The 14588-nt window shown below is 38.1% G+C and overlaps 1 protein-coding gene across 2 annotated transcripts; it reads right to left on the minus strand.

The window, feature by feature from the left end:
• Positions 1-199: 199 nt before the first annotated feature.
• LOC306879169 (mRNA (2'-O-methyladenosine-N(6)-)-methyltransferase-like) lies at positions 200-14050 on the minus strand. Of its 2 annotated transcripts, none has more exons than XM_079431964.1 (16): positions 13953-14050; positions 12128-12270; positions 11916-12040; positions 10104-10238; positions 9697-9836; positions 8297-8451; positions 7408-7555; positions 7231-7314; positions 7051-7150; positions 6799-6961; positions 6469-6644; positions 6049-6135; positions 5778-5962; positions 5416-5509; positions 5143-5318; positions 200-3240 (listed from the first exon to the last, which is right to left on the minus strand). In XM_079431964.1, the coding sequence occupies exons 2-16, from the start codon at positions 12249-12251 to the stop codon at positions 2970-2972; spliced, it is 2163 nt and encodes a 720-aa protein (XP_079288090.1). In that variant the 5' UTR covers positions 12252-12270; positions 13953-14050; the 3' UTR covers positions 200-2969. The 2 variants fall into 2 exon arrangements, with proteins under 2 accessions (XP_079288090.1, XP_079288091.1); XM_079431965.1 differs by having other exon boundaries at positions 13535-13955.
• Positions 14051-14588: the final 538 nt, after the last annotated feature.

A 14588-nucleotide genomic window follows, 5' to 3' on the forward strand; every position in this document is an offset into this window, starting at 1 on the left:
TGAAATATGAATATATATTTAAAATACTATACTTCTTACCAAGGATATTCGATTGAAGGACGTCACCTGCATGCATTACTGTAAATTATACCAGGTAAACAAAACCTGCTATTAACAATGGTAATATTTTTGTTAGTGTTACTGTACAATGTTTCTGATGACACTTCTAATATGCAAATCAAATTAAAATGCCAGAGATGAGTGCATGATTTCAATATTTTACTGAGCTTTTCTGATTCAGAGGAAAATCTTTATACCACTTTAGGTGATGGGAAATGCCACAACACTGATAATATACAGGTAGAAGAAAACTCGTATAAGCACAGACATATTTACATTCACTGAATCCTTGTCTTTATCAGAATAAGATTACAGACATTCATGGCATTTTAGAGGACACTGAATCAACAAACCAAATATAAATCAATCAACATGACTGATAAATACAAATCAGTTAAAAGCCTAGTGTGGCAACGCGTACGACTAATTAAACAATACAGATCTGTACAATTTGTGTGTTTTTGTAATGAAAAATATCAGGTCATGCAAAATAAAAACCCAAACATACCTTTGTAAGAAAACAAAGAACAAAAAAAAGAGTTATAAAAATAAAGTTATGAATAAATGGATGTTTTTGCTGGTTACACTTAATCATACACGATTCTACTTTAAGATACAAGATAAATTCCTCTTTTAATAACACTTTGGTTTAGTTTAAAACAACTATTTCATAAATCCTATAATTCATAAACAGTTATTTAGAACCAAAACGTTTAATTAAACAAAAGCATGGTGATCTTTTGTTTTCTTTCCAAATAAACGCACAAGAGCCGTGTAGGAAAACGACAAACTTCATAGCCATGTTCTGTACAACATCTACAGTTTTGCTGGTGATCCACTCTGGGATTAAAAAATCCAACAAGTGCCCAATGCTTAAATATTGGATTTCATAAATGGCAAACTGGATTACATTACACGCCAAACCACTGGAATGCTTTTAAACTGAATATAAAAGCCATTTCCCAAGTTTGGCTGCAAGACAATGTAGTCCACGGAATAAAAACAACCAAACAAACCTATACTTTCTTAAAGATGGAAGTGATTGGGCTTAATAAAGTGATACCATATGAATTTCTACATACTCATATGCATGTCAAAAGAATAAAGATCCATCATTGTAGTGTTAATCGCAACATTTGAAGTCCAATTGTAGTAACAAATCCATCAATAACTTCTCTTTTCCTTTTTTTAAAAACGTACATTCAAAACGCTGCCCAGTGATACAATTTAAACCAATATCATGTAAACAAATTTCTGATTAGAATAAAAAAAAATCATCTTTTAAAGCACTTTTCACATACACGAAACGGTGAAACCAAGGCAATAGCAACCAATTCTGATAACTGGACGCCAATGCCGTTTTTAAAGAGAGAATAAGCCACTCATTTACGGCTTCGTTTGAATTTCCAGGTGTCTGTCGTTGCTCTCAGTTATGAAACACCCGAAATGAGAGGTAGACTCACTGGAGAAAAAAAAAAAAACGAGGGGCGTACGCCATATTAACAAGCTAATTCATTCTCAATAAAACACCACAAACAGTTGGAATAATGCTTTCATAACTAATACGAATTTTGACTTTTCTTTTTCCACTTGCTAGACCTAAATGCTACAACTGATGTGACCCAGAATGCCACATTAGGACAGGCTTGTACTGTACAGAAACCAAGAACGCAATAAAGGTAGAAAGTCCTTACGGTTCAACAATTTCAGATTTGCTATTGTGTTCTGTACAATATTTTAGAAATAAAAGACTGGCTTTCACTGCAGATGGAAACTAGAGTATAAATATTTGTTTCTGCTTCTTTACCGACCTTTTGTTTTTACATACAGTATATATTCTGACTTGAAGCAACCAAACATGACCTCTCACCTCTGAACGGAACGCCTATGGGTTTAACAAGAACTGACGAATGCTTCGAGAAGCGCTAATGCATGTCAGGGTGAAGGCATTTAAACATAGCTGCCTGATCGCCGATCGTCTTCTGAATCATCTAAAACAACAATATACAAGCTTCGGTGCATCAACTCATTGACAGCTTCGTAATCCTGCCAAGTGAGAAAAGCACAGAGTTAAAGAGTGAATATCACAAAGCCTGTCTTATTTCAACCCAAAATCAACAAAGAAATATGCTATTTTATTTTGCTTATAAGAATATGAAGCCTATTTAAAAACTGTTATGTTTTTGTAATTTTATACTATTTTTATATACACCGTAATGCAAAATAAAAATAAAAATTTACCACTGTAATGCAAAATATATTTAGGTAGTAAAACCCCAGTGCTAACATGTTGCATTGTGTTTAATTTAGTTTAGGCTGACTTTATTTTTTATAAATATAATTGTAATAGTAACCTTTGCACTGTAATACAGTAAATACTGTATAACAAATGAAAATAATGCAATGAAAGTTTAACCATTTAGAATAATGAAAACTACAAAAACTCAAATGAAAATGGAAAAACTTGCATGATTGTTGATGCTAATGAAAAACTTTTAAAAAGGCTTTCTGCTTTTTTATGAAAAATATTTTTCTTTCGATCTTGGTGCGAAATATGACATTTCAACGAGATTCACCCTAAAAAGGCCAACAAAAATGAAAAAAGAATTAGATATACATGACTACATTTATCATCTCTTAAAAGAAGACAACAAAAATGTGACCAAACTATCAATACACTGATATAAAATCAACAATTATGATAACATAACTCAAAAACCTAAAACGAATTATATTAAATAATAGAGGAGGAAGAAAGTAAACAAATATGGGTTTTTCTTCTTCTCGCGTGAACATTGACATGCCCAGTGCCCACCTAAACCCAACAGCGCAGTATTAAACCTCTCATACAATCATAGACTCTTTCCCATGAACATACATACACGTGGCCACACGCCCAGCGCCGCGGTCTAAATGTTTGTTGTGTCCGGTGCAGTCTTGTCAACAGGACTGCTGTTGTCTTGACTTCTAGCCGAGCTCTGCTCCTGGACCGGTTTGGAGTCTTTGTCTCCTGTACTGGTGGAAGGAGGACCAGGTGAGGGCAATGGACGGCCGCAGGCCTTATACGCCGCCAGGAACTCTTGGATTCTCTCTGTGGTGGGCTCCCATTTGCTAAAGCCAGCGTTGTTTTGGAGGAAAATGACTGCCGTTCCATGGACAGACTTGTAGTACATCTCTTCTCTGAGAGACACAGAGGAGAAACATGAGTCACGGCATAGGGAGTCCACAGTTAAAGGAATAGTTCACCAAAAATGAAACCCTCAGGCCATTCAAAACATAGATGAGTTTTGTATTTATTCCTTTATTAAAGGAGTAATAAACCCAAAAATGAAAATTTGCTGAAAATGTACTCACCCTCAGTTAATCCTAGATGTAGATGAGTTTGTTTCTTCATTAGATTTGGAGAAATGTAGCATTGCTCACCAATGGATGCTCTGCAGTGAATAGGTGCCGTCAGAAGGAGAGTCCAAACAGCTGATAAAAACATCCCAATCTTGTGAAGCCAAAAGCTGCATATTTGTAAGAGACAAACTCATCAAGATGTTTTTAAAGGGTTTCTTAACCCCAGAATAAAAATTGTCATTAATCACTTACCCCATGTTGTTCCAAACCCATAAAAGCTTTTATTTGTTCGTCTTCGAAACACAATTTAAGATATTTTGGATGAAAACCAGGAGGCTTGTGACTGTCCCATTAGACTACCAAGTAATATAACACTGCCAATAGGGTTGTAACGATATACCAGTATGACGGTCTATCACGGTTTGAACGTACACTGTTACCATACCATAAACATTTGCATATCTACGGTTTAAAAAAAATATATATAATAATCTATGGAAGCTCGTTCCCGCCACCTTAAGAAAAAATATAATTCTGTAAGTCATAATAATGAGATACTTTCTCATAATTATGACTTAGTATCTCGTTATACTGAGAAACTTTCTCGTAATAATGACTTCGTTTCTCAGAATAATGACTTTGTTTCTCATAATGAGAAACTTTCTCATAATAACGGCTTACTCCACACAAAAAAAAGACTTGCACGACATTGGTATGCATTCTACGTTCATTTACGCTTTGATTTAACAAAAACAGCGTATCTGTGTGGTGCGGCTGACACAGAGCAGCGTACACTGTTTGCATTCAGTGGATATTTTTCAAAATGGCGATACGGTGACACAGAGGAGGCAAATTGTTGAATAAAGTCATTATTTTTGGTTTCTTTGCCTACAAAATGTGTTCTCATTGCTTCATAACATTCAGATTGAACCACTGATGGCAAATGGATTATTTTGACAATGTCTTTCATACTTTTCTGGGCCTTGACGGTGTTATTTACTTGGCAGTCAATGAGACAGTCACAAGCCTCCCGGCTTTCATCTAAAATATCTGAAATTGTGTTCCGAAGATGAACGAAGCTTTTGGGTTTGGAACGACATGGGGGTAAGTGATTAATGATAACATTTTCATTTTGGGGTGGAGTAACCCTTTTAACTTCAAACTATTGTTTCCGGCTAAAATACCATAATCATAATCAATAATAACACTTCATCCAATGACAAAATCAATCCCCAGTTTTCCTCCCACATTTTTGTTTAGAACTGTTTTCACATGTAAACAGTGCTTGATCTGTGCATATTTCTCTACTGATTCAGATGAGATGACTTTTTCACTGCAGAACTCATATTTAGCCGGAAGCAAAGATTTAAAGTTAAAAACGCCTTGATGTGTTTGTTTCTCATAAACAAGACGTTAATAGATGGACTGGAGTGGTGTGATGTTTTTATCAGCTGTTTGGACTCTCATTCTGACGGCACCCATTCACTGCAGAGCATCCATTGGTGAGCAAGTGATGCAATGCTACATTTCTCCAAATCTAATGAAGAAACAAACTCATCCACATCTTGGATGGCCTGAGGGTGAGCACATTTTCAGCAAATTTTCATTTCTGAATTAACTTCCTTCAAACTTCACAAAACTGGTGGCGATTGCAGTTTAAAAGCACTTCTGGTAAGATTTGTGCAGTGAACAAGGAACTAAAGCTACAAGAACAAGGAAACAGACCAGCAAATGTCTGACCTTTTGCAGATATGCTGCGAGCCGCTGCGGTACTCGTGCTCGAAAGCAGACACGATCATCTGGTGCCTGCGGAAGCGGCTTGCCTCCATCCGTGTCAGGGCAGGGGTCGGCGGGTCACGCCACTCTGGCACAAAGATGATGAAGGACAGCGGCTCGCTGGAGTGTTCCAGAAGATCCTGAGAAAGACGGAGAGACAATGAGAATCAGCATGGGAATGTATATGTAATATATTCTGATCTAACGACTTTGGGATGACGTTAAGAGTTAACACACCTCAAAGTGTGTCACCATGGTATCCATGAGTTCCTCACAGAAAGGAGGGTTCGCCTCAAATGAGCCGCTGGCGGGAGAGAAGCTGAGAAATGGCCTGTGAGGACAGAGATGGGTGATACAATATAGCAAATTAACAGTAATTGAAAAATTACAAAAGTCAGAAAAAAAAAAAGCGAGAATGGTTTTATAATTTTTAATAAAATTAATACATTTTTATATAAATTTATTTTATAATACACAATTTTCAATAAACAAGCATCATTCTGAAATAAGTTAATCCTCAAAAGCTGTTGGAACATCACTTTTCGTTGCCTTTTCAAACCGGAAAAATAACATTAATGACCAAGAACACATTTACATACCCTCGAGATCCAAAGAAGCCGTCAATGTCTGGAAAAGCGGAGCAGAACTGCTTGAAATAACAGTTTAGAGGAGAAGCGAAGCACTCGAATGTCACTCCAAACTGTTTGTTGAGAGCCTCAAAGACGGGAACAGGCAGTGCCCCCTGCAGACCAGACCCCTCGTTCACACCGGAGCCAAACATCACCTGTGATTCACAAGAGGGCGGAGACAGACGCTGATGCAGCATTCGGCTTCCTGATTGGTTACCAATGTCTGTAATTTGAGTATTACCTGGTATCTTTTGATAAGGCACCACACACGAGACAGGAACTTTTCAAACTTAAGGTCGTCAATACAGCTGTACCGATATAAGAGTTCCTGTTTGTGCCAGAGAAATAAACGTAACAAGATATGAATCCAAAGTATCCAACCTTAATCAGTTCTGTGCTAGGGCTGGGAAAATAAATCAATGCATTGCAAATCGAGAAATGATTCAGCATCGATTCTGAGATTTTCAGCACTCTTCATGAGAATTTGACTGTGCAGATAAAAAGTAGATTAGAGCGCCATCTGCTGTTAAAATCTAAGCTCAGAATCGATTCCAGAGAGAATCGCAATGCATGCAGAAGATCTCAGAATCGATCCACGAATTGATTCTGCTTCGATTTATCGTCACAGCCCCATTTTGAGCTAGTCTCAGCATATACACACCAGTTTGTTGAAATGACCGCGGTTGACCTTCACCATTTCCCCTTTATACCGCAGACAAGCAACGTCGTTCTCGAAGTGCAGCTCAACACGCGGCTGAGGAGGAGACGGGATGGACAGTCTGGCAGGATAACAATACACCAACCGGTCCTGCACCTTTGTCGACTCTGTCCCGTCCACTTTAAAGCAACAAGAATAAATCACAAAGGCGCTCAAGTCAAACCTGCAATGAAGGGCCAAAAAAATCATCCTATCTTTGGAGCTGGTCGATTTTTGTCCACAATAAAACCCTCACTGTCCGTTTTCCAGTTCACAAACATCTCCAGCTCCTACCTGAGATGTTGCACTCTTTAAGCAGAGTTAGGTGAACCTGGCGGATCCTGCGCACATATTCTGCAGAAATGTGGTATATCTTTGAACAGATGCCCTCGACAGAGTCCTTCGCCACGGCAGTCACGTGAGGCCCACACTGCTTCCGTAAGTGCTCGAGTCGATCCTGATGAAAGATCACATTATGGTCATGCATATGATGCCTTGAAATGTTGTCTAGGTAGGCAGCTCAGGGCAAAACTAGTGAGAATGTACCATGTAGTCCTCCTTGCTGGCAGAATGGTCTCGTCTCAGCCAGTTCATCGTGTCCTCGACGTTCCACTTCACCACCTTCCGACTGTCAGGAGTTGCATTTCTGTGCAACCGGGAAATATTACTTTAATACAGCATTCCTGTTCATCTCAAAGAGTTTTAGTAACTGACATCAATAATTACCTGGAGTCAATCATTTTCTTGGCCGCCTCTGCATATTTAAACAAGAGTTTCCTGGCCTCTTCCTTGTATTTGATACGAGAGAGCCTGAAATTTGTTGGAAAATTATTAAAGCATTACCATTATACAATTATACAACACAAAAACAGTGAGAAGCGTTGAACACGGATGTTGTAGTACCTGATGGGGATGTCGTTCATGATCTCTCTGAACATGGATGGGGAAATGACCGGGTCGCATTCGCTGGGTAAGAGCGGATCCAGACCTTTATCCACCACCTTTCTCTCTAAAAGCCAGCGGTTGAAGGATTCCCGCGGGGGCTCTATGCCTGAAAACAGACAGTCAATTGTTTCTAAACAATAATCTATAAATTATATTTATAGCATTTAAAAGTTTGAGGTCAGTAAGAGCTTTCTAATGTTTTTGAAAGAAGAATCTTCTGCTCACCAGCATTTATTTAATCAAAAATACAGTAAAAACATCAATTTTGTGAAATATTACAATTTAAGTGTTTTGTATTTGAATATATTAAAAATGTAATTGATTCCTGTGATCAAATCTGAATTTTCAGCATCATTAGATTTGCTGCTCAAGAAACAGTTATTATTATTAATGTTGAAAACAGTCGCACTGCTTCATATTTCTGTGGATACATTTACTGTTATTTAATTCTTTGATGAATAGAAAGCTCAAAAGAACAGCATTTGTTTGAAACAAATCTTGTATAACTTGAAATGTCACTTTTAGCTTACTGAATAAGTGTCTTAATTTCTTTAAAAAACAACAACTGAGCTCCAGTTTCCTTACATTAACTTTGCAATGCACTCATAAACCATTAACACTAACCCAGATTGGAATTAGTGGGATTATAAAACAGTAAGTAACAAAGCTACTAACTTCACTACATTTCCAGCAGCATAAAAGTAGAAAACAGACAGTTCAAAAAAGACAAAAAATATACAGTGTTTTTGTTAGGGACGTTAATATTTATAATCTCTGGCATGTAGAATGTAAAGCTTTTTTATGGGCATATATTCAGTCAGATGTGAAAGCAGCGGTGTGCTCATACCCTCACGCTGAGAGCACAGCTCGTGGTAGTGCTGCCGCAGCTTGGTGGTGAGCTGAGCTCTCTGCAACTCGATCTCAGGGTGTGGAGGCAGGTGGTCCGCCGGGGCTCGCTCGCGGATCACAGCGTTGGTCTGAATGTCCAGGTCCCAGTACACTCTGAAACGCAAAGACCAGTTCAGACACGTCATGTTTAGAGAGCTGAACCGCAGTCAGAATACCGGAAATCACTTTTCACTTTCACTTTTAGTCAATGCTACTGATAAATGAGGTGTAAACCAGTGTTAATTTTGGCAGGCATTTTTGATTTAGTCAGTCTTTATCTTGAGACGAAAAAGCTTAATAGTCTTAGTCATTTGAGTCTTTCATAGTTTTAGTCTAGTTTTAATCGACGAAAAGTCATTGCATTTTTGTCAACTTTTAGTCAAACTGCAGTTACCAACATTTATTTTGGTAGCTATTTTATATGTAGTATTCTAACAAAAATAGTCATTAATACTTCTCTCTTTAGACCAAATCAATTAAGCTTAGTTATGAGAAATTTGAATCAAGGATTGAATTTGGAAAAACTGGAATAAATTTTCATTTTTTGGTAGAGATATAAATTAAACTCATTTTTCAGATACAGTAGGTTTACTTAACAAGTATACATTTATTTAACATCTTTTGTTGGTTAACATTTATGCCAGATAATTAGGAATGCTGTCCATTTAAGACGGAAGGTATGTATGTAATAGCCTACTGACATACATTCAGTTTTCAGCCACCTGTTTAAGCTCACTTAAACCATAACGGACTGTATTTCCGTGAGATGCTCTACATGAGAGACATGTGGACTGCTGTGTGTGTATTTGAGCGCTGAGAACTGATCGCGCGCTGTATGAGAACTGAAGAAGTGGAGCGTGCGCGAGAGAGAGCACTTCTATCAGCGCGTTTCCACCTATCGCACCTTCATTGACTAAGTTAATCGACAATGAATTGTGACTCCCGGGAAAAACGGGACGTCTGGTCACCCACTCCCTAACCCTTCGGGTGCTGAGGCCATTGTTTCAGATCGCTATAGTTCGCGTTTTGGTAGCCTATCCGTCCACTGCGGCTGCCATACTGAGACTAGATATGCAAACGCACCTTATCCAATGACAGAGACGCACATTTTGAAAGACAACACAGTTATCTTAGCCTATAGGATGTATTTTGAATGTCCGGTAGTCCTCAAATAACATTTTAGTCCCGTCTCGTCTTGTTAATGAAGACGCGGCATAAATTTCGTCATAGTTTTTATCACCAGATATTAGTTTTAGCTCGTCAACGTCTCGTCTTAGTCACAGAAAAAAGGTTTGTTGATGAATATTTTTCGTCGTCGTCAACGAAATTAACACTGGTGTAAAGGGTGTCCATACTCACACAGAGGGCCGGTATGGAGCCGGTGCAGGCGTGCTGGTCTGGCCTTGTTTATCATCTGTGGTGCTGACCCAGGGTTTGGCTCCTGGCGTGCTGGGAGAAATCGGGATAGTGGGAGTGGTTGGAGTGACTGGAATCTCAACCTGAAATCAAACAGACGTTATTCACTTAAATATGCCTAAAGTTATTGATAAATAGATATTGTTTTGGAAGTATCAAATAAGCATATCAAATGCTTATGTTTTAACTAAGATCTTATTCTTTTTTATGTGCTTTATGTATCGTAATGTATGTTTCTCAGGAGATTCTCCTGCCAGGCTGTTAATGAAAATAAGAACCAGTTCTTAATTGACTTGCCTGGTTAAATAAAGGGTAAATAAATAAAAAAAGCTAATAGGAAGAAAATGGACCTTTGGCCTCTTGAAACTGTTAGGGCCTGCTTGAACGTCTTCCGATGGATGTCTTTTACGCTGTCCGTTGCCCAGACCGGTGTCGGTCATCGCCTCGCCAGAGGCTGGAGCCGCGTTCAAGCCCAGAGGATCCGACTAAAACAATGGCAAAAACAGGACAGTGTTGTTATTGTTAACCAAAACTATTAGTTCCCTGTGGATTTTGTTTTTTACTTTTATGCATTTAGTGGATGCTTTTATCCCAAGCGACTTACAAAAGTTGCTATAATAAGGAGAATATAAATATTAGATTAAACTAAGCCTTAGTTAAATTAAGATATTTAAGCAGCATTTATAAAAAAGCCTTAGAAGAAAACGTTACAGGTGTGCATCTTGAGACGGATCATAAGGGCCTTTTCGCACCGCGGGAACTAGGAACGGTTTTTAGGTAAATTAAAGCTCCTACTTCAGAGTAGGGTCTAAAACAGTTCTAGGAACTATCCGTAATGTAAACGTACGAAAACGCCCTCACCCGCCATGATTTAAAACACCTTGTAAACATATACTGTGTAAACATTATATCACACTGAGAGCATTTATAGACGGCATTTACCTGAAGACTTCATCTACGGGGTTTTGTGCTTCTATCAGCCTCAATGAAATGTAGCACTGCAAATTGTCGTTGGAGATTCTTTAGTCCTCCTTTCAATCGCTTGACGTTTACGTCGAAATTCCATGTCCATTATTGTGAAACCAGCGAGACACAACAAAACCACAGCTCCGATCACAGCATCCTCAATCCTCCTGCTGTTAACGCTGTGCTTTGTTTACGTTGTTGAACGCCGCGTACAAATGACATCACTGTCGACCGGCTTACGTCACTTCTTGGTACCCACTGTCAGTGCGAATCCAACCCTTTAAATGGTACTGGGAAATAGTTCCCAGTACTTTAGTACCGTACTTTTAGTTCTGGAACTAAAGCAGTGCGAAAGGCCCTATAGTATAAGATATGTCAGAGCAAGATATTTTTAGTTGAGACAGCTCAAACATGCGTTTTAGTCTGGGACTAGCCTTAAGCCTGGTCTGTGAAAACCGGGAGTAAATGTTTAAGCTAGTAAAATTAGAAAAACTAATAAAACAAACATAAAAATATACTACAATTATATATAAAATATTAATTAATACTATAGTTATATATTTAATACTAAAAACACACTGATTAAGTACTGTATTTAAAAATTAAACAGCACATATGACAACACAATTACTAAAATTAAAATGAAAAGCTTCAAATATTTCAAAGCTAATTCAAAATTTTAACACTATAAGGCCCGGCATAGACAGGGCTTAGCCTAAACCAGGATTAGGCCATAGTTTAATTAGGACATTTAAGTCATTTTTATAAACATGCGTTAGAAAAAAGCATTACTGGTGTGCATCTTAGGACTAAACAAAAGGCACTGACATGTTTTAAGAGCAGTCAGTGCAAGTTTCTTGAAACAGCTCAGATTTATATTTTAGTCTTGGACTAGGCTTAAGCCTTGTCTGTGAAACTGGGGGAAAAACTACATAAAAAAAATACTAAAATAACACAGATACAGTATTGTATATCAAAAAACGCAAAAAACATGATGTAATAATTGAAACTTGAAAATATACACATATATATATATATATATATATATATATATATATATATATATATATATATAAAATAAAACTGTATAACCAATATCTAAAATAAACAAAAAAAACTGTATACCAATAAACACTGTTAAAGTTTCCCCCCTAAATGTTACATCCACAATAAAGAGATTTAATTAATTAACTTACAATGACATCATGCTGGCCCAGGACAGGCATCTCCCACAGAGACTGATTAGTGAATCGATTGAAGTAATACGGCCGATTCTCCCTCTTACTCCAACACTTAGACCATCCCGCCTGAATCAGCTCATCTGAAAGTGAAGCTAAAAATCAGATGCACAGGACACAGCAGCCCCAAACAGAGTCCATCAGTCATTTAAAGCCTGAGAGATACACACCTGGCAGCTCTTGCATGGGTTTGCTGGTTGAGGGTGATAAAGGAGCCGCCTGTGACGTGGACCCGGTGGGCGACATGACCATTGCCGAGTCTGCCTTTATTGTTCCGTGGTTTTCACTCGTCATAGCTCCTCATTTGTCCTGTCTTAAGACAGAAAATATTTCATCTTTACAAAATGCAAGCGTTGTAATTCTGAGAGCGCTACATAGAGCGGCCAGTTTAAGCCTAAATGTGGTGTTTGGGGTCCCGGAGGCCATGTATAAAAAAGAAAATAGGAATAAATGCAAACCAGATTGTGATAGAACAGAAGATTAAACGTTCAATAATATAGGTATGAACTGGTCTCAAGAACATATTAAATAATTTGAATTGTTATTTCTTATTTTTTCCAGAGTACTGGGGTCTCAGCGCCCCTAAAACAAATACAAACTGATTAAATTGGATTAAACGTCTTAATCCCAGAAGCCAATTAAATTATGGACATACAAATAAAATAGAGACTGAAGCGGACAACTGTAATCAATTAAATAGTTTAGTAAGAGGTAAGAAAATAATGACAAAATGTCTATTTTGGGGTGAAATATGCCTTGAGGTGAATGTGAAAGAAAAACTTCCCAGGAAAATAACATAATGAAAGTGAAACTTTGCATCCTCCATTTGTTAAGCATTCACTAATAAAGTTAAAAAGTGTTTCGAAACATTATTGCACACATAAAACTGAGCCATGATGACCTAACGTTACCAAAAACTAAAGCAATATTTATAAATATGGTAATTATACTGTACCATAATTTATTTCAAAGAATCACAGTATTATTAGACAATAGTCACACAATTAAAACTAACATGAACTCTAAAGCTTTGTACAATAACGGAGTTTACGATTTTATTTTAATTTTAGAGTAGCAACAATATAATTGTATTGTATTATGGTATGATTACTGTGGTATTATTTTGAATGGGATTTCCAGAAAATAATATGCTAAAAGGTTATAATTCAGCAAACATAAGGTAAATATTCAGTGTTATGGTAAAAGCATGTTTATGTAAATATGTATCCAGTCTACTTCATGGTACTCTGAGGAACTTAGCATGGTAATACTGTGGTAAATCTGAGGTAATGATATTACGACAAAAATAATGTATCGTTAAATCTCAGAAAAGACCCGTTTTTCCACAAATAAACCTTACAAAAAGTGCTATGGTACGGTGATGGTATCGGAGGGTAATGCGCTTCTAACACAGTATTACCGGGGGTTATTGTTTGGTAAACTCAGGCATCACACATCTTTTATTTATTCTTTACTGCGTTTATCGTCGTTAATAAGCGCGCAAATGAGCGAAAGAAGGGCACGCATGCGCCTGATCCGCCGCCCGCCCCAGATCGAGCCAAACCCCGAAAACAAACCCGAAGAAGGAGGAGAAAACATCCAACAAAGAGCTCCGGCAGCGCCCGCCGATGTGCAGGAGACAGCGGGTAAAATACCACCAAGTGACGGAGCAACCGGCTTCATTTGAGCACAGAAAGGACGGGGATACATAGGGCCATCACCAGTGTGTCAAACCGCTCATTTATTGAGTTTAAACCCCGTCAATCTCCGACCGTTACTAACAGAACTTTTAGGCGCCACTTTGCTTCGTAGAAACGGTCGACAAAATGGCGCGCGGTCTCTCACACTAGACGCCGCGCTCACTGCGCAGCATAAGGTCTGTTTACTGCGTGCATTGCGCGCGTTTGCAGCACCCGCGGGGATATTATTGTGCCCCGTGCATTCCGCCACACGCCTATAGGTCTAGTGCTGCTCTTCGATGGCTGAATCCCTTACCTTGGAGAGGTTTGATCGGAGTCCTCAATTGGCTTTGCGCTATTCGGTTCGGACCCGCCTCCGCCTCTCCCTCCCCACCGACTCCGCCATCTTGTATCGGGCACTCGGACGCGGTTAATGCGCATGCGCGGCTCCGCAGTGGAACGCGTCAAAGCCGCGCGGCCATTTGTAGAGAGGCGTTCATTCAGTCAGTCTGCTGGGAAATGCAATGTAACCTGGAGCACAAAACCAGTCATAAGGGTCCATTTTTGGAAATTGAGATTTATTGATCAGCTAAAAGCTGAATAAATAATGTTTCCATTGATGTATGGTTTGTTATGATTGGACAATATTTGTCTGAGATGCAACTATTAGAAAATCTGGAATCTGAGGATGAAAAAATAAATAAAATCAAAATATGGAGAAAATCACCTTTAAAGTTGTTCAAATGAAGTTCTTAGCAATGCATATTACTAATCAAAAATTAAGTTTTGCTATATTTACGTTATGAATTTTACAAAATGTCTCTAGCTACTTAATATCCGAATGATTTTTGGCATAAATCGGTCATTTTGACCCAGACATGTATTCCGTGCTGCTTATGACTGCTTTTGTGCTCCAGGGTCACAAATAACAACATAAATGATTTATCTTATT

The sequence above is a fragment of the Barbus barbus genome (assembly GCF_936440315.1).
Source record: "Barbus barbus genome assembly, chromosome: 13".
Lineage (NCBI taxonomy): Eukaryota > Metazoa > Chordata > Actinopteri > Cypriniformes > Cyprinidae > Barbus > Barbus barbus.